Here is a 20258-nt window from a genome sequence, read left to right as displayed (position 1 = left end):
AAAACTTAAATAAAGATAATTCAGGAATGATGTACACAAAATCAGATGACGAAGTTTGGAAAAACTAACGTGCATTACATCCCAAACAAATGGGTCATTTTTCATATCAATGGTCATGGCGTCATGCCGTTTTTGAATGATATATATCTAGCAAGATCCTGACTTGTAGAAATAATTGGTATAATATGGGGCTTCTCAAGCTAATGATTGTTGTGGTGAAGCCAAGTGTTGGACTCTGTAACTAATGCAAGAATCAACTACCTAATAAATCAATCCTTTGTTAACCAATCAAGATGCAAACGGTTGCGGAAGCATGCTTTCAAGATTCAGTAGTAACAATTATGAGGTTTGATGCATTTGCTCATTGAAACATATACAATACTTATACACTTACTAGTTAAGGGGCAAAGTTAGTAAGGAACAAGCTTTGCAGGGATGATGACAATGATATTGACATGAAAATATAAGGGGATTTCTCATGTGTCCCTTTTCTACAAGGGCTAACTAGTTTCTATTTTAGTAAGGTTATTTAGATGAATGCAACTAATCTAGAACTTAGTTTGTCTTAAATGCTTTTAGTTATTTTTTCTTTTGGTTTGGTTTCTAGAAGAAAGAGGTTTGGTTTGAAATCCTTATTTAAGATGGTTTAAGAATTAAGATGCATAAAATTATAGGAACCTGAATTATTCTTTAGCTGTTTTCTTCTAGATGACATGATGCCAGCCATCCACTTTTGAATTTGAAGTCCAAGAACCATATATTTGAAGCCTTGAACGTTAGGAAGCCACTCTCTCTAACCTGGACCCATGCATCTTTTTTTTTTTCATTTTTTAATGGATATCTGAACCTCTCATCTTGTGATTATTATGATTGTGATGTTTGTTTTATGTCAAAACATGAGCTTGATTACATTACATTACCATCTTTCCAGAGGCCTTCCATTCAGTTTTTTGAAATATGGATTTGCTTAGGCTGCTGACATTGATCCTGATTTGTCTTTCTGTGCAAATAGAACAGATTGGCGAAACAGGATATTTGTAGCTGACCCCATATAGTTGGGATAAAGCATGGATGATGATGATTTACTTAGGCTGCTCCTTCACTATAAATAGTGCATAAGAAAGTAAAGTATAAGAACCCTGGAATTACTCAGATGTTCAGAGAAGAAAACTAATAGGAGTAGAGAAAACAGTAAGGGTTCATGACTTTTCTTGGCTCTTCCAATGAGAGAAAATTCCTTGACAAGTTCTCTTAATGTAGGCATGGAATCAAGGAAAGAAACTGTGGAAAAAGAAATTGAGTTTCTTCACATGCTTGCATATTGCATAATTGGTAATGATTTTTGGATGAATGAATTGTGATATTTTTGAGTTTTTGCAAAGTCACTTTGTAGGTTATTAGTCTTAGGAATATGATTAATCACGTTAAGTGGTCAAATTAATTTATTTTTTGATAATAAAAGAGAATTCAATAAAATAGAAGGAGAAAGAAGTACATGGGATTGATGATAAGGTATTACCAAAGAATAAATAGAAATAACTTTAACTGTTCCCCAAAAATTTAAAGAGTTATGTTAGAGAGTTATTAGAATTTTGAAATGTTGAAGATGCAACCATGTTGGTATCATTGTTATTAGAATTTTGAGAGTCATTAGCTTATTTTTTAGGATTCAAAACTTTTTTGTTTGTGTTATTTTGGTGTTCTTAGATAGGTTATTGGGTTATCTGTCCGAAGAGGCCAAGATCTTGTAGATCCAATATATTTTGAGAATTTTATGTTCATTTTAGCAATAGGATGTTACTTTGTAACAGAATTTGTGTCTTTCTATTTTCTTCTTGGTCTATCTTGGAATTGTTTTTGGTTTGTTTAGTTGTATTAGGATTTATATTGTGTATTTAGAGTTGTCTTAGGAGTTATTCCATATTTTAGTGTTCCTCTGGCTTATTAATGGGTTCGTCATAGCTTTGAAGCAGTTAGAAAGGTCAGCTGTTCAGTCTAAATTGTAGTCTATGAAGGAGTAACAGACAACAATTATATTGGGGGATAGTAGGGGGCAGAAAAAGAAAGAAAAATTACACATACCCGTCTGTTACAATTTGTAAAAGTTGTAGAACTTCTTGTGATCTTGCCTTCTTTGAACTTTAAACAGTTCTCTCTAGTTCTCAATGTGTTCATCACTTCATCTATGGCTTCAGACTTTGCTTTTCTATCTATAAAAACTTCATACACCACAACTATTCTACAAGACTAAGCTTCAAGTAGTAATAAAAAGGTTCTTCAAAACTTAGTATACAATAATAGTGGTGTAGAGAACACTGATGTGGGCCCCACTGCAGTGGTCCCCACTGTGTTCGTAGGACAGCAGTGTAGTTATTTGTTTCAGTTATAGTAGTTCAGTTTGAGTCAGATTGTTAATTCAGTTGTTATTTATTTCAGCTTTTATTTACTTTATTTATTATGTAAGTACCAAGGGCAGACGTGTCCTTTCCATTATGTACTAAACATAACCTATAAATATTAAGAGAGTGGCGGCGGCAGATCAGTAAGAATCTGTCCCTCCTTTCAACAACTTGTGTTCTCTTGTTTCTCTTCTATTATCTCTCCTTTCTTCCTCTTTTTCTTCTGTTTTGCAAACCTAAAACCTATTAGAATTCAAGATTGATTACAGTCTTGATCTTCTACTTGGTATCAGAGCCTATCTAGGGCTTCTCATGTGTGTCTAGTCCAGCCGACCACATGAGGACTAGCTAGGGCTGGAAGCTTTGAAGAAGTTTTCCGGTGGTTGAATCTTGGAAATTACCAAGAGAGGTTCACAGCAGTTGAAGACTTGCCGCGGCTTGCAGAGAGTTGGTAATCAGGAAGAGGCAGCGAAGGTTAGGGTTCAGGTAACCCTAGAAGACAGTAAACCGAAGTACATAAGTAAGTTTTTTTTTTACTGAGTTTCAGGGACTGCAATCAGTCGAGATAGGTTGGACCTATCTAGAAAGAGGGGCCGAACTGTGTTCAAGTTTGTTCTAGGGTTTGGCTTGCCGAACTGTGTTTAAGTTTGTTTCTAGGGTTTGATTGTTGGGCCGAACCCCCCTCTTCAAAGGTGATTAGTTTTTAGGGTTTCATATTGCCTTACGACAAGTCCCACTTGTGCGGACTGCTTGGAGAGTGCAGTTGAGCACTTACATCAGACCTACAATTGAAACCCTAATTTTGCTCTCGTAGTAGTGGGCCCCACAGTAGTGATTTCAGAAAATAGCATCTCAGATTGATAGGCTGCCTGGTACTGTGCATGCCAAAATTATTTGTGGGCAAAGACAACCAAAGAGATATGGGATGTTGTGAAAGAAACCTATTCCCAACCCCTTAATGTTGCCAGAGCCTATGAATTGAAGTGTGAGGTGAACAGCCTTAAACAAGGAGAGAAGCCAGTTTCTCTCTATTTCTCTACCTTGAAATCTTTGTGGCATGAGATTGACCATCTAGAGACTCTTGAGTGGGAGAGTCCCAAAGATGCACAGACTCACAGAAAGCAAGTCGAGACGAATAGGGTATTTGAGTTTCTGGCTGGTTTGAATTCAGAATATGACATTGTGCGACAACAGATATCGACAAGAGATAGTGTGACCCTTTCTCAAGCATACTCCCTGGTGCATAGTGAAGAGACCAGGAGGAAAGTCATGATGCAGCCTCAACCCTCTTTCTCAGCCTTGACAACTATTAAACCCAAGCCAGGGGGTGACTCAGAAAGGGACCGGAAGAAGGAAGATAAACGGGATTTGATATGTGAACATTGCAAGAAACCCAAGCACACAAAAGATACTTGTTGGAAGCTACATCCTCACTTGGTCCCAGCAGAACTAAGAAATAAGAAGGGTAATGCTCATATGGCAATGAACACTGATTCAACATCCTCATCAGGCACATCCCTAGAGACTTTAGTTGCTGTTCGGGCTGCCCTCATACAGTTGGAAAAGGAAGTTGGGAGTTCAGCTCAGCCATCTCAGTCACCATCAGCTCCTGCCACATCTGCATTTGCACATTCAGGTACTCGAGCCTCAGCTTACCATGTTTCAGCTCCAGGTAATACTGATCACTGTTGGGTAATAGATTCAGGTGCATCTGACCATATGACTAGCTTGCCATCTTTGTTCACTTCTTATCACTTGTCCTCTGGCCGAGATAGAGTATCTATTGCTGATGGCTCTCTTGTTCCCATTTCGGGCAAGGGGGACATCAAGCTATCGGATACTATCTCTTTATCTTCTGTCTTGCATGTTCCTAAGCTTGATACTAACCTGCTTTCAGTTAGTAGTATTACCAAACACATGAACTGTTCAGTAACCTTTTTCCCTGACCGATGTGTTTTTCAGGATTTGGAGACGAGGAAGGTGATTGGGACTGGCCGTGAGACGAACAGGATCTATCTGCTTGGAGAGAGTTCTCGTCGGGAGGAGTCAGTGGATAAGAAGTCTTTTGTTTCCCAGTTTGTTAGGTCATTTGTCTTTTAAGTCTTTGAAGAGTCTGTTTCCTACTTTATTTGAGTCTGTTGAGTTATCAAAGTTGAGGTGTGAGAGTTGTGAGTTTGCCAAACATTGTAGAACCTCTTATTCTTTAAGTAATAAAAGGAGTAATTCCACTTTTGATATTGTGCATATTGATGTTTGGGGGCCATATCATATCTCTTCTATGGGTGGGTACAAATATTTTCTACTGTTTGTTGATGACCATACCCGGTTTTCTTGGGTCTATCTTATGCGTTCTTGGTATGAGGTTCCTGATCTGACCCAAAACTTCCATCAGAAGGTTCTCACTCAGTTTGGGACCAAAGTCAAAGTCCTTAGATTTGACAATGCAAAGGAATACTTTGCTCAGCCATTGACCTCTACTTTCTTAGCCATGGAGTTATTCACCAAAGCACTTGCCCTTATACACCACAGCAGAACGGCGTTGCCGAAATGAAGAATATGCATATCTTGGAGGTGGCTAGAAGCCTTATGTTTACCTCCAATGTACCTATTCGCTTCTGGGGTGATGCTATCCTCACGACAGTTTGTCTCATTAATCGAGTTCCTTCCCGGGTCCTTGATATGAGAACCCCCTTTTCCCTTCTATACCCAGATGAGGAGTTGTTCATTGTTCCCCTTAAAACCTTTGGTTGTACCTGTTTCGTTCAGCTTCTCGGGCCTCATCATTCCAAGTTTGAACCTAAGGCCTCCAAATGCATTTTCCTTTGTTATGCACAAACTCAACAACTTGTGTTCTCTTGTTTCTCTTCTATTCTCTCTCCTTTCTTCATCTTTTTCTTCTGTTTTGCAAACCTAAAACCTATTAGGATTCAAGACTGATTGCAGTCTTGATCTTCTACTAATGGTATAAAATACATTATGGTATATAAAATCACTTAAAAAAAAGAGGACACAAAGGCATTTATGCATGGGTCATCTTGTGCCTCAGCCTAGGTGCACGAGGGGAAAATCTTTTGTAACTTCCCTTGCCTAGGTTAAGCATGGCGCATATATCAAAAAGCACCTTTTAAGATATTGCTTTTTGTGTGATTGAGATAGGACTTGGAGCCTTTACCACCTGGCCAAGAACTGTTCTCAATCAGATAAATCATTTTCTAGCAACTAGATGCAAATCGTTAGTTTGGGTATGCTTCAAGTGTTCAACAGTCTATGGTCACTTGCACACATTGTTGGAACCTTGTGAACATGCATGCAAGCTAGTTACTGATTTCAGTTTCAATTTAAAGAAAATATGAATAGCTATTTGATGCGCAAGTAGTGAAGGAAGGTTAGGATCCATCATATGGATGGCCGAACCATGCTAGATGGCTAGGCGAAATTTCAAAATTTTTCTTTTAACATTCCGAGAATCGTATTCCCTATTTTAGAAAAATTGCATTTTTCTAGGATTGGTCTTGCATTGAAATCGGACAAGATTTGAAACCAAATAAGAAGGAGATGTATACCTGATACGGATTCCACAAATGTAGCTCCCAAGGTGGTAGTTCACACCCAAATCAGTCCCTAAAACCAGCTTCCACTGAAGATGGTGCAGCTTGAAGTCGAAGCCGGTTCAACAATGCAGTTTTCAGCAAAACTGCAACCCAACTCCTTGGATCGAATTGGGGAGGTGAACACGATTTTTCTCTATATTTTTCCTACAAAAATCAGAGAAGAACTGATCAAGATCAGTCCCAAATACTGAGATCGAACTAGGGTTTCTTGGGCGACAAGAGGAGAAGAGAGAAAGCTGAATTGTAGAGAAACAATGGGTAGTTTGATCTCTTATTTTCTTTATCCTTTATGGAGCACCTCTCCTAATCGAATTAGGAGTTTTTATCCAAATCTTTATTTGGATCTGGAATCTATCATTAGATAGGTCTTATCCTCTTAAGAGAATGGGTTCTCCATATCCATATCCAAACCTAGATTCGCCTATGTCACATGACAACTCAAGCAATCATGTGACATCTTGATTAATCATATTAATCATGGGCTTTTAGGCCCATTAACTAAATGGCTCACGAACCAAGAGTGTTGCTGGCCCATTTAGTTTTGATTTGCATGACGTGGGACCCCAACAATGACCTTACATAAGCCCACATGGGTTCGGCCCAACCTTTGTGAAAAGGCCTGGCCGAATTCACTACCAAATGCAGTGAACCCCTGAGCTCATCACTATGGGCTCAAAATGGGCCCAACATTTACAGTTAAATGATCATTGAATCCAGCCATCCTATGAAGACCCAAGGATAATGGACTTAAGTAAGATATAGCCCATCAGGTAATCAACCCTTAATGGTCTCTTACACTTAACCTCTTAGCCCACAATGATCAAACACTGTCCGACAGGGAAGGACTTCTCCTCTGACTGGAAGGTGTAGTGTCACACTCTCTGCTCGGATGGGTCCCGGAAATTAAAACCTTTTGCAAACACTTTTCTTAAAACATAATATATATATATATATATATATATATATATATTTTGCAAAACAAAATCTTAAAACACAATTGAAATCCACTACCGACCATTAGAGAGAGTGTAGTCCCGATCATTCACTTTGTTCGACAAAGGGGCCGATCCTATCACTATGATCACCCACTTAAGTGAATTCTCAAACTGCCCCAACATACACAGGTTTTGACCCTAAAGGATTTCACTGATTGGTATATCAAAGACAGCCCAATCCGACACCTAGTGCAATACCATACTCAAGTATAGGGGTTATGTGTAACTTCCTAGTTTTGCCCATTAATCTCCAAGATCCAGGGCATAACTGGAAAATGGTTCGAGTTCAGTGTTTCAACCAAACACACAGTACATGTGCTTTGGGTCCAACCCTGGTAGCTGAGACAAGTTGCCCCAACTTCTTTGGCAGCACATCAGTGTTAGCCTTGGCAGGATAAACTCCCAAAGTCTATTCAACAGTTGAGAACATTCTAAACTAACACGAGTCTCATAAGTGTCCAGTTTAAGGGGTAATTTCACAGAAGCATACCAATGACAACATGAAACAATAATGCACTTTTATTCATTTACAATAAATGTATCTATACATTAATCTGATTGAAGCTAAGGGCACTGTCTAACAGGTAGTTCACTTGGAGATGGGTTGGCATTAGACCTATTCACGGGCCAGCCTATTCTATATCGGGCTTGGACAAGGTTTTAACTTTTAAGCCCTTGGGCTCGAGCTCGGCCCAATAATATTATATATATAATAAAAATATAATATATATTTTATAGTAATAAAATTAGTAGTGAAAAAAAGTATTATATATATATTATAATATATAGAATGTTATATAATATAATATATAATTAATAATAAAATATCTGTCCAGATTGGGCTTTGGGCTTGGGCCCGGACTTCGGGCTTTATATAGGATTGGTCTTGGGCTTGGTCATTTTCTGTTTATAAAGGGGCAAAGCCCAGCCAGGCCGGCCTACAAACAGGTCTAGTTGGCATTGATTGTGTAAAGAAAAGACCATATTTTAATAGTTGATAAGTAATTCATCACCTTGTAATAACATAAAGTAAAAGAAGGCACCTGGTTTTAAAACATACAATGGTGCTAAGATATTTATCTTCTTATGTCAGCCAGGATTTGAAACATAAAAAAGAAAGATTTGAGAACCTTACACAAGTAACTACTCTGTTTTATTTATTTATTTATATTACTCTGTTCCTCCACTCATTTCTTTATGTTCTTCATATCTGATTTCACCATTCTTGCAAATTTACTTATTGCTACAAGTAGCTATCATATTGAGTAAGGAGCATACCATTTATCAACTGATTGAAGTTTTCTGGGATATTCAGAGGTGTCTATATTAGGCTAGCAGTTGTAGGAATTTGGGGACATGTAAATTTTAATCATTGAGATGCATTTTATGCATTATTCTATATGTGGTGAAAACATATTGTGGAATTACATGCTTATCCTCAACATTTTCTTTATTGTAGTTAAATGCTGACAAAAGCCCTTTCCAACGAACATTTGTTAATCAGGTATGCACTGCTCAAGAATTTTCCCCAAAACATTGCATTTTTTTTTTCAATCTCCCTTATTAGTAGACCAAATTGGTGTAATTCCCATTTCCACCTCATATCTGCTTCCTATATAAGGCAAGTGGGGACCGGGAAGAATACCTTGCATTTACTAATCTCCTGCATGCTTGTTTCTTGTATTTGGAATGGTTCTTTTTGTTGTAAGGCTTATTTAATTGTTACTTTATAGTTGCTGTTAGTAGGCTGACTTCTTAAGATACTGTCAGTTACGTACTTGTTTTTTTCCTTATTAGTTTGGTTCTAGGGTGTGCCTCCAGGGGAATACTTGTAATTTCTATTCTTTTTATTAAGTTAATATAAATAGAGAACTGGCGGCAGGCAGTAGTATATTTTTTTCCTTCTCAATCGTATCTCCCTCTTCTTCTCTTTCTCTCTCTCTCTCTCGTCTCCCACTCTCCATGAATGATTACATGGTATCAGAGCAGATTTTCTGGGCTGTAAAAGACCTACAATCCCTCCTGTTTTGAGCAAGGTTTCCTTCTTTAAATTCTTGGACGTGGAAAACAGAGAAACCCTAGTAGGTTTTTTGGCAGAAACCCTAGCAGATTTCTGGCGGCACTTCCTGTGGTTATTTTCCTTGGTCGTAATACCAAGGAAACCCTAGTTGGAGAAGGGCGATGCTGATAGAGACTCTCTTCCTTCTCTGTTCGATGCTGTGAAGTTGATTTCAGGTTGGCACCTTCGTACAGCTGCTGGACAGGTGTGTTCTTGTTTGTGTCTTCTTTGGCCAATGGCATGAAGGGCTTATTCCTTGGTTATATATACTTGTTTGGATGTTGGATTGTTAGACTGTATGAGCTGCAGTCGGATTGATAGAAATGTTTGCCTTGGTTGTGTTGAACTGATTACCGGGCTGGTTTAATGACTGAACCATCTCAGAGTTGATTTCAACAGTGTCTTGTTCTCTTCCTCACATCCTAGAAGTAAATTCCTCGAGGGTTGGTTTTCTGTTTGTGGTTGTTGTCTAGTTGTGTGGTGTTTGGACTGGTTTTCAGCAGTATCCTATGGCAAGTTATGAATCAACTTCATCGGGGGTCACACCAACCCGCAACACAGCTGGTATGGGAGGTGAAAACATGATTTTTCCCATGCCAATTACCCCTTTAAATGGTCTGAACTACCTGGAGTGGGCTAAAAGCGTAAAACTCTATGTAACGGCAAGGGGTAAAGTTGGTTACATTAATGGAAGGGTGAGAGAACCCAAGGGTGAGACAACTGAACATGATAGGTGGGACCAAGAAAACAGTATGGTGATGTCTTGGCTCCTCGCAGCCATTGAACCTGATGTGAAGAAGAACTTTATGTGGGCAGACACCACTAGTGAGATCTGGGAACATGCCAAAACTACCTATTTTGAGCAAAGGCATTATGCCAAGGTTTACCAGTTACAAGCTGAATCTTCAACCTGTAAACAGGAAAACCGTAGTTTGTCTTCATATTATTCAGCCCTTACCTCCATATGGAAAGAATTGGATCATTATCAGGCTATAGAGTGGAAACATGATGATGATGCTAAGGCCTACAGGAAGCTGGTCTCTCAGCAACGTGTGTTTGCCTTCTTGTTGGGAATGAACCCTGCATATGAACCGTTGAGGGTTCAGATCCTAGGAAGCAAAGAGTTGCCAATGGTTCACGAGGTATACTCCCTTGTTCAATCGGAAGAAATTAGGTAGAGTGTGATGGTTACAGCTGAGGGGAAGCAACAAGTTGCTTTGGCTGCAATGAATAATAGCTCCACGAGGAAGAAAAGTGACACTAAGAAGACTGATGATAAAAATAAGTTGTTCTGCACCCACTGTCGGCGTTCATGACATACACATGATACTTGTTGGGACATCCATGGGAAACCCAAGTGGGTAGTGGAGAATCAAGAACAGGGTAAAAGTTAAGGTCAGAAGAAGGTGAACACAACACAAAATGCAGCACATGTGGTAGCCCAAGAAACTCAAGTTGCCGGTAGTACCCGGGACCACCCTAATAAGTCTGACCCCAAGGAAGAGATAATGAATTCCTTCAGAGAGCACCTGGAATCTTATGGTAGGGCTTTGCGACAAATGGACAGCTCAGTCACTAGTACTCCCTCTACTTCATTTGCATCTACTTCAGGTAATACGGCTTTTGCATTCCATGTCACTCCCACGGATTCCCCTTGGATCATTGACTCAGGGGCCTCCAACCACATGACTGGTAAGCCGAACTTGTTTCAGACTTATAGCCTTTTGTCAGGAAGGGATAGAATGAGACTTGCAAATGGTTCTTTTTCCTCCATTGCAGGCCAAGGATCAATATCTCTTCCACATGGCCTTAACCTGAATTATGTATTGCATGTCCCTCAACTTCCTATAAATTTGCTTTCAATTAGTAGCATTACAAGCTCTTTAAACTGTAGCGTAACCTTTTTTGCTGACTCATGTGTTTTCCAGGACCTAATTTCTAGGAGGACGATTGGTAGAGGGAGCCTAGTGGATGGTCTCTACATTCTCGACAACAAAGCTGGTCTCTCGGTGTCATCCTTAGAGTCACATAGTTAGTCAAATAAAAGTCAAATTTTTTTGTGGCATAGTCGTTTAGGTCATGTTTCTTTCGAAATAATAAAGTTTTTGTTTCCGGTTTTATTTAAGTCATGTTCAGTGTCAAAGTTCTAGTGTCAAACGTGTCAGTTGAGCAAACAATGTAGAACAACCTTTCACTCAAGTAATAAAAGATCAAATTTTCATTTTCATGTTGTGTATTCTGATGTATGGGGGCCTACCAATGTAATCTCTGAGGGTGGATATAAGTACTTTATCACATTGATCGATGATTACTCTCGCTATACATGGGTAATTCCTATGCGTAGTAGAGACGAAGTTCCAAAGATTGTGAAAGACTTCCAGAGGATGGTATTTATGCAGTTCCATGTTGAAATACAGATCTTCCAATCCGACAATGCAAAAGAATACTTCCATGGGGAGCTCAATGAGTTTTTTGTCTCCCACGGGTCCATTCATAGGACCTCATGCGCCAGAACACCACAACAAAATGGTGTTGCCGAAAGGAAAAATAGACACCTCCTTGAGGTAGCTCGCGGGATGATGCTACATATGAATGTTCCAAAAAAGGTTTTGGGTGGATGCTATACTTGCAGCTGCTTATGTCATCAATCGCATGCCCTCCAAAGTGCTGAACTACATGGCCCCTCATCAGTTATTGTACCCTCAGTTTCCTTTATTTTCCATTCCCATGAGAGTCTTTGGTTGTCGTGCCTTTGTCCATGATTTGTCTCTATTTCGAGGTAAGTTAGACCCTTAGTCCATTCATTGTGTCTTTCTGGGGTATCCCTCATCTCAAAAAGGGTATCGGTGCTTTGATCCCGTTAGTCACAAGTTTTTTGTGTCTATGGATGTGTCTTTCTTTGAGTCTGAGCCATTCTTCCCTGCTTCTCCTCAGGGGGAGAGTAGCAGTGTGGAAGAGGAGAAGCAGGTTCAAGTATCTCTTCCTTCTATTCCGGACCTTGCTCCCTTTCATGTCTTCCAACGCACACGCCATAGAGATCAGCGATGTGATAGAGATGCGGAGCAGCCAAACACTGAGCAACCGACACCGTTAGACTCCCAAGAGGTAAGTCCACTCCCTAACCCTACTCCTACTGTGGATGACCTTGACATTCCTATTGCTCAACGAAAGGGAGTCAGGTCATGCATTACCAAACATCCCATTACCCATTTTGTCTCCTATGATCACATTTCCCCCTCATACTAAGCCTTCCTATCTGCAGTTGATTGCATCCTTGTTCCCAGACATGTTGCAGAAGCCTTAAAATACCCTGAATGGACAGATGCTATGAAGGAGGAGATCAATGCTCTTCACAAAAATCAAACTTGGGAATTGGTGGATCTTCCAAAGGGGAAAGACCCTGTGGGGTGTAAATGGGTGTTCACGGTTAAGTACAAGGCAGACAAAACAATTAAAAGGTACAAGGCAAGATTAGTAGCCAAAGGGTACACACAAGTATACGGGGTTGATTATGATGAGACTTTTGCTCCAGTAGCTAAGATGAACTCAATTAGGGTTCTCTTGTCCTTAGTTGCTAATTTTGACTGGGAATTGCATCAATTGGACATAAAGAATGCTTTTCTGAATGGTGACTTAGAGGAGGAAGTATAAGGTGTGCAAGCTGCGAAAGTTTCTTTATGGCTTAAAACAGTCTCCCAGAGCCTGGTTCAGTAAGTTTCACCTGGCGGTTCAACAGATGGGCTTCAAACAATGTCAGTCTGATCATACAGTCTTTGTGAAGAGATGTCAGGAACATGTTGTTGTATTGATAGTGTATGTGGATGATATCATCATTACAGGAAGTTGGAGCTCAGAGATACAAAAAATTGAAACAATTCCTTGCATCTAAATTTGAAGTGAAAGATCTAGGTCCCCTGAAGTATTTCCTTGGGATTGAAGTTGCCCGTTCAGAAAAGGGTATCTTTATCACTCAAAGGAAATACACCCTTGATCTATTACAGGATACAGGCAAATTAGGTGCAAGGCCGGCAGATACTCCCATGGATGTTGACCACAAGTTAGGTGTGTTGGTGAACCTCTGAAAGATGTGAAACAGTTCCAAAGGCTAGTAGGAAAGCTGATTTATTTGTCCATGACCCGTCCAGACATTGCCTATTCCGTTGGGGTCCTAAGCCAGTTCATGCACTCTCCTAAGAAACCACACATGGAGGTAGCGGAGAGAGTTCTTAGATACTTGAAGAAATATCCCGGAACAGGTCTACTATTCAGTAAACACAATCACTTAAAGGTGGAAGTCTTTACAGGTGCTGATTGGGCAGGAGCTGTAGATGACGGAAAGTCCACAAGTGGGTATTGCACATTTGTGGGAGGAAATCTAGTGACCTGGAAGAGCAAGAAACAAAGTGTGGTAGTGAGGTCAAACGCTGAAGCTGAATATAGAGCTATGGCACATGGGGTGGCTGAAGTCCTTTGGCTAAAGAATCTTCTAGGGGAGTTTGGAGTTGTTATTCATAGTCCTAGGTCTCTTTACTGTGACAACAAGGCTGCAATAAACATCGCCAGCAACCCTATCCTACATGAGAGGACCAAGCACATTGAGGTGGACAAACACTTCATAAGGGAAAATTGGAAAAAAGGGAAATTTGCATTCCTTATGTCAACTCTAAGGAACAACTTGCTGATGTCCTCACAAAGGGGCTTCTATACTCATGGCACAATGAGTTATGTGACAAGCTGGGCATGATAGACATATTCAGCCCAACTTGAGGGGGAGTGTTGTAAGGCTTATTTAATTGTTACTTTATAGTTGCTGTTGGTAGGCTGACTTCTTAAGATCATGTCAGTTAGGTACTTGTTTTTTTTCCTTATTAGTTTGGTTCTAGGGTGTGCCGCCAGGGGCATACTTGTAATTTCTGTTCTTTTTATTAAGTTAATATAAATACACTGACGGCAGCCAGTAGTATCTTTTTTTCCTTCTCAATCGTATCTCCTCTTCTTCTCTTTTTCTCTCTCTCTCTCTTGTCTCCGGCTCTCCATGAATGATTACACTTTTCTCTCTTTAGGTGCAGGTGGGACCACCTTATGGATGTGGTAAGCCCTGTTACCAAAAAGAATTACAGCCAAGCCAGAAAAAGTTCATACTTATGCACCCCCAGTTTTGCAAAATAATCAGCCATCCCATTTGCTGACCTCCTTTCCCATTGGATTATAACAGTCATATCTCTGATTAGCCATTTAAATCTTTTTAATGGTTCCCTATACTTCCAAATCACTATTTCTGGTTCCTTCAGCCACCCTGTTACCAATTTAGAGTCGCCTTCAATCACCAATTTGTCAAAGTTTAGATCTCTAGCAATTTGTATCCCTTGCAAGACTGCCTGGAACTCAGCATGCAACTGCATTCCCAACTCCCACAAGGCCTGAAAATACAGCAAGAATATGTCCAACAAAGTTCCTTGTATAGATGAAGGCGAGGCCTTCATCCTAACTCCTGGGCAATGTATGACATGGAACAACACTCACTATTGACACTCAATAGTAAGTATTTTCCCATGTCCCACATTACCTAGGAGTTAGAATGAAGGCCTTGCCTTCATATATAAAGGATAGACAACCATGTGTTGAAGCCCGTACCCTATTTTTTGTGTCATAGGTCCAATGCCAAGCCAACCTCAGCTCAGGTCCCATACAACAAATAGTTGTTCTCAATTTCAAAATGAATCATAGTCTTACCTTACATCCCAAATTGTAGATGGGCAATGTTTCATGATTCACAAACTCCCAATTAGAAATTCATTTTTTATACTAAACAAACTCTCAGAGAAAAGGGGGTCTTCTTGGAAAAGAGCAGGGATCTGGAGGAGGTGATAGACAGTATAAGAAATGAAGGTAGCAATATGGGCAAGGACCTTGGACATCTTCAAAACTTTCTCAGTAACTGATTTCTTCAGGGCTTGGACTGAAATAGCACAGTCATCAAGAGAAAAAGACAGAGTTAGGATGGATTGGAAACCCCCAGAAGGCAACAAAGTAAAATTGAATTTTGATGGGAGCTCTCTTGGTAACCTGGGTAATGGCTGGAATAGGAGGGGTCATCAGAAATTTCAAGAGGAGAATCTTGGCTATTTTCTTAGGACCAATTGGCTTGGGAAATTCTTTGAAGGCTGAACTGTTGGCTTTATCACAAGGCCTCAGGTTAACTAAACAGCTGGGATTTAGAATGATGGAGGTGGAAGGAGACTCACAAGTAGTTATTATCTTGGGCTAAATCCAACAGGCGTATTCCTTGGTCCCTTCAGCATGTTCTAAGGGTAGTGAAAAGATTGAAAAAGAAATAGTGGTTGAATTTAAGTGGATTAAAAGGTGTTTGCAAATGGCTTAGCTGACTCCCTAGCTAAACAAGGGGTTATGAAGCAATGATTGTTTTGCGCATCCATGTAATTTGGGGTTGCAAATAGGGATCGACACTCTGGTTAAAAAAGATGTATTAATCATTTCTACATTCCAAATATTATAATAAAATCATTTTCTGTTGATCTAAAAAAATACTAAACAAACTTTCAAAGGTTACAACTAAGTGTATAATGTGGACACTATGAACTGTTAACTGACTCTAGAAGAAGGTACCTAGCTAGGGGTGATCATGGGCCATGCTGGGCCGGGTTATAGCCCAGGCCCTGGTTTGGTCTAACCCAGACCCCAGCCCTAAAATGTAAGCCTGGGCCCTGGTCTGTATGGGCTCGGGCCAGGCTTTGGGCTTATGACAGAAAATAATGAAAATTTAATTATTTATAACACTTTATATTATATGATGTGTAATACATGAAAAAAAATGTTGCATGGGCCCAATATGCTCCTACATTTAAGTAGGCTTGTCGTTTTCATAAATCAAATTATCCATGACAGCACAATATGCTCTTACAGTTAAATGTCATGAGGATGAAAACTTTCAATGATGACTTTTGATTTTATATATGTGATAATAATTACATATCGAATTACAGATACATAGCAGATTAATTAGGCCAGCAATGCTGCTACCCAAACCCTTCCCGGTTGGGAGTATAATATCAGATTACAGTACCACCCAATACAAATTATCCCTGTTCATCCACTGTCTTGCAAGTGCATCAGCAACACTATTTGCCACTCTATGCGTCCATGACTGTCATTCCCAAATTTCTTGCCAGAAATTTAGCCTCTCTTGGTGTGTATCTATGCTGCCATGTCCCATTGTAGGTATTTCTGGGCCATCCCAACACAGTCTTGGTATCTCCTTCTTGTAAGGCAGTTCATCTCTTGTGGAATCTTCCTCTCCCATTAGGCCCAAGTATAGTGCTATGAAAGAGGATTATGCGATCATGGGTAGAGCAAGTTGTGGTCATTTATATGCATTTTTTTGCTTTTATGTTGTTTTTTATATTCTATCCATTGAAAGATGGATGGCTATACACCTTCATTTTATGGCTTATCCACAGTTTTTGAAATCCTAATTGCCCTTCTCCATTGCCTTCCCCATACAGAGTCGTACCCTTTCTACCGATCAATCGATCTACCCTTTATTGTTCCATCTTCTCCCTTTTCTTTAGGCTGTATAAAACAGTCTCCAGTGGCTCTACAACCAGTTTGATTTCCATATAAACAGTTCTATTTTTTCTGTTCCTAAACCTTTCTTTTCTACTGTATAGTTTTCCCTATGTCAATATCACAATGTCATTACATTAATTCTAGTGCAATGTCACTGAGTGTTTTTTTCTTCCTATACTTAAGTTTTTGCTTATTTTTCTAAGGGTGATTATTCCTTTTCTACAGTTTCTCTGTTTTATTTTATTTTATTTGTATCACCAGTTGGCCTCTCATATTGATACTTTTTTATATGGATCCTAACTAGATAAATGTCACAAAGGATGTCTAGAACTAACAATTCACATGGCATTGGTAGGAGACCTTCCCCCCCCCCCCCCCCCCCCCCCCCCCCCCCCAACCATTTAGATTCTCCTCTTTCCAGAAAAAAAGTGCTCTACCTACTGAAATTAGCAGTGCAGAATACAGTTTTTGATTAATTTAATAGTTTGATTTTTTTTATTACTCATAAAAACTGATTTGCATAGAACCCATTGACTCTATTCAAGCTGATAACTATTTTCTTGAATTTCACCCTTCTTTTTTATTTAACAGAATGATGCTTCCAACAACTATGGGCCTTCATATTTTGAAGTCATTTTGTAGGTGAAGCGATGTGGGGAGATGTCAAGGAAGTTACGTTTCTTCAAAGATCAAATTACTAAAGCTGGTATAGTACTTCCTGTCCGTCCTGCACCACAGCCAGATATTGACTTAGAAGAATTAGAGGTTTGTGTCTATTATTTACCTTTGAATTGGCTTGGTTGGTATTATTCATCATTCAGTCAGTAAATCATTTTTATTGTATTTTTGCTGCACCCAGTAACATGATTTTCTCAAATTTTTACTAGAAAAAATATTCAGAACATTGAATTCTTTCTATATAGGAGAAAAACTTCACTCAAGAGTCTAATATGGATTATTAATGGCAAACCTCTTACTTCCAGATACAACTTGCCGAGCATGAACATGAGCTTATTGAAATGAACGCAAATAGTGAGAAATTACGACAAAGTTACAGTGAGCTCCTGGAGTTTAAGATGGTATTGCAAAAGGTACATATATTTTGGGTTATTTCTTTGATAGAAATCATGATGTAGTGACATCTTATGGATGGCTATTGGCTCATGGTTTGGTAGTTGCCTTACAACATGGATTGGCCTTCTCTTTTATTCTTTAAGACTCATAATTAATACTGTATCCATAAATACTTTACCATAAGCTATTGTTTGCATATCTGTTGATTCACTATTGTTCTTTCTAATTATTAACCAAATCAAAGATTTTATTAACTATAAGGAAAACATAAAAGAGGGAAGACAATTTTCTAGTTTTCCCAGTGAAAGACAGGGCCAGCCCTAAAAGGCCTCTCAATAGAGAGGGATGAACAAATACCATTCTTCATCAAGAAACAGTACCATTCTGGGACTGCACTTCTCCAAGTAACTCTATTCTTCCTGATCCTTCTAGCTAGAATATTTGCTAGAGAGTTTGTAGATTGAACGAGGTGTTCACTCTAGACAATAGAGCTCTTGCCTCACTAATATGGTATGAGAAGAGTCATGCTTTCTCATATCTGCACCTAAACCAGTCAATAACTTCCTGCTAGTCCCCTTCACATTCACTATCCATTGCTTATTCTCTTTGAATATTATTTATAGTTGGGTGGATTATAAAATTATGTTCCTTTGTTTTTTTTTTTTTTTTTGTTGCATATGCTTATTTGATAAGAAAAGTGGTTTCATCTATGCTAATATGAATGGGATGCCTCCAAGTTAAGATTGAATTATGCAATGTATGCTAATATTATTTTATGCTAAATTTCTTTTAGCTGGGGATAAAGATCAGCTTATTTCGCTCTAATTGTGTGGAATTCAATATTCTCTTTGTGGGCCTATTCATAGGCCTCCCCATCCCCTCTGGTGGTGGACAAGGTTGGACTGCTTTTTTGTGTAAGTTCACATGGTGGCTGTCTTGAAGTCCCAGGACTTGCTGTTATAGATAGGTTTAACCATGGTTTTGACTATTCTTACATGGCTGTTGATGGCTAGGCAGGGCCACTTTTCTGCCATTCATTGAAGGAGACTTGGTCAATAGCATCAGATGGAGCCAAAATGTTGGAGCAGGCCCATGAAGATTAACTCATGACGCTTGAAATATGATAGCACTCTCACCTGCTTAGATTAGGCAGATCGCAAGGAACTTAAATTCAACAGCTGATGAACTTACTAGATCCCTTTCAAAGGGCTTTTTTTGTTTGTTAACAGCTCCCTTTATCTTCTTAATTTTAGTTTGAGAAGAAGTCAGTCCTTTTCTTTTAATTTGTATGGAGTTGTACATCAACTCATGTACACACTATTACCTTTTCAGAATGACAACTGAAATAGGGCTTCCCTTGAACTTCTTTACAATGAGCTTCCTTCATGTAAGAGAGATGGGCTTTGTACCCTATTATGTTAAAAATAGTATGACTGTGTTAACAATGAGAAAAATCTTTCATCCCATGTGTATGTCTGTCTCTCTCTGTTTGCTTACATGTAAACACAACTATATGCTGTAAATAATTGTTTTTATATAAAGTTTGTTTTTTGTACATTTATATGTTCCACTCTGTATAAATTCTATAAATAATATATAATCTTTGTGGTGGTGTAGTACCAAGGCAAGTGCCAAATTTATTTCTGCACTGTTTTTAATAGTAGAAATGTGTAATTTGTTCTTTGCTTTTACATGTACTATAATTATTCTCTTAATTGATGAATATGATAACTCTTTGTGGTTGTTTTTCATTAAAAAAATTATGACTTTTCAGTGAGTTTCTGGTCTTTTGTTCTCTCTCTCTCCACATTCCAGGCAGGTGGCTTCCTTGTTTCAGCTCAGAGTCACAAAGTTGCACAAGAGAGAGAATTAGATGAAAATATTTACTCAAAGGATGACTATGCCGACAGAGCATCATTACTTGAACAGGTATTCTTTTTCTTATTGTTTAATAATATCTTTTTAGATCCATTGCTATAGTTTCATCTGTTAAGTCACATCTTTTTACAGGAAATGCGGCCTGGTCCATCGAATCAAGCTGGCTTGAGATTTATTAGTGGCATTATTTGCACATCCAAAATTCTAAGATTTGAAAGGATGCTTTTCCGTGCCACAAGGGGCAATATGCTTTTTAATCAAGCACCATCTGAGAAATATGCTATAGATCCCATGTCAACTGAAATGGTATTGTTTTTTCCAAATTTAAAATTTTCTGAATACCTTTTTTATATTTGAAAACTTATGGTAGTGTTTCAATCCATAGGCTATGCCGGATCCATGGACATAGTTGCTTAGGTTTACCTTCAATTCAGTCAGTGAAGGCCCAACTAAAGCTTTGAACTAACTCAAGCCAGTTTGAGGTTTATGAACATAAATGCTACTAATTAACCAATCAATTTGTGCCAACCTGAATTAACCTCAACTAATTTTCACTTCAAATTTTCTGCAGCAGCAAATGTGAGAATGTTTTTTATTTGGGTAAACTATAACAACACTCTATTTTTGAAAAGGTTCATGGACCTCCCTTTTTAGA

General features: G+C 38.9%; 1 protein-coding gene across 3 annotated transcripts in view; it reads left to right on the top strand.

Annotated features, from left to right (window-relative positions):
- Nucleotides 1–20258, top strand: part of LOC148868299 (V-type proton ATPase subunit a1-like) — a 79299-nt gene that overhangs the window by 905 nt on the left and 58136 nt on the right. The window contains exons 2-6 of one of the 3 annotated variants that reach the window (XM_088970661.1): nt 8465–8509; nt 17294–17416; nt 17635–17742; nt 19541–19654; nt 19736–19909. In XM_088970661.1, the coding sequence (XP_088826787.1) occupies nt 8465–8509; nt 17294–17416; nt 17635–17742; nt 19541–19654; nt 19736–19909 (564 nt within the window). Of the gene's footprint in view, nt 1–8464; nt 8510–17242; nt 17417–17634; nt 17743–19540; nt 19655–19735; nt 19910–20258 lie in introns of all 3 variants that reach the window. The other 2 variants (XM_088970663.1, XM_088970662.1) reach the window with 2 other exon arrangements.

This window comes from Nelumbo lutea, chromosome 2 (assembly GCF_056320005.1).
Source record: "Nelumbo lutea isolate HS-2025 chromosome 2, American lotus-T2T, whole genome shotgun sequence".
Classification (NCBI taxonomy): Eukaryota; Viridiplantae; Streptophyta; class Magnoliopsida; order Proteales; family Nelumbonaceae; genus Nelumbo; species Nelumbo lutea.
The sequence above is the reverse complement of the archived record's forward strand: the minus strand, read 5'-3'. Positions and strand labels throughout refer to the sequence as shown.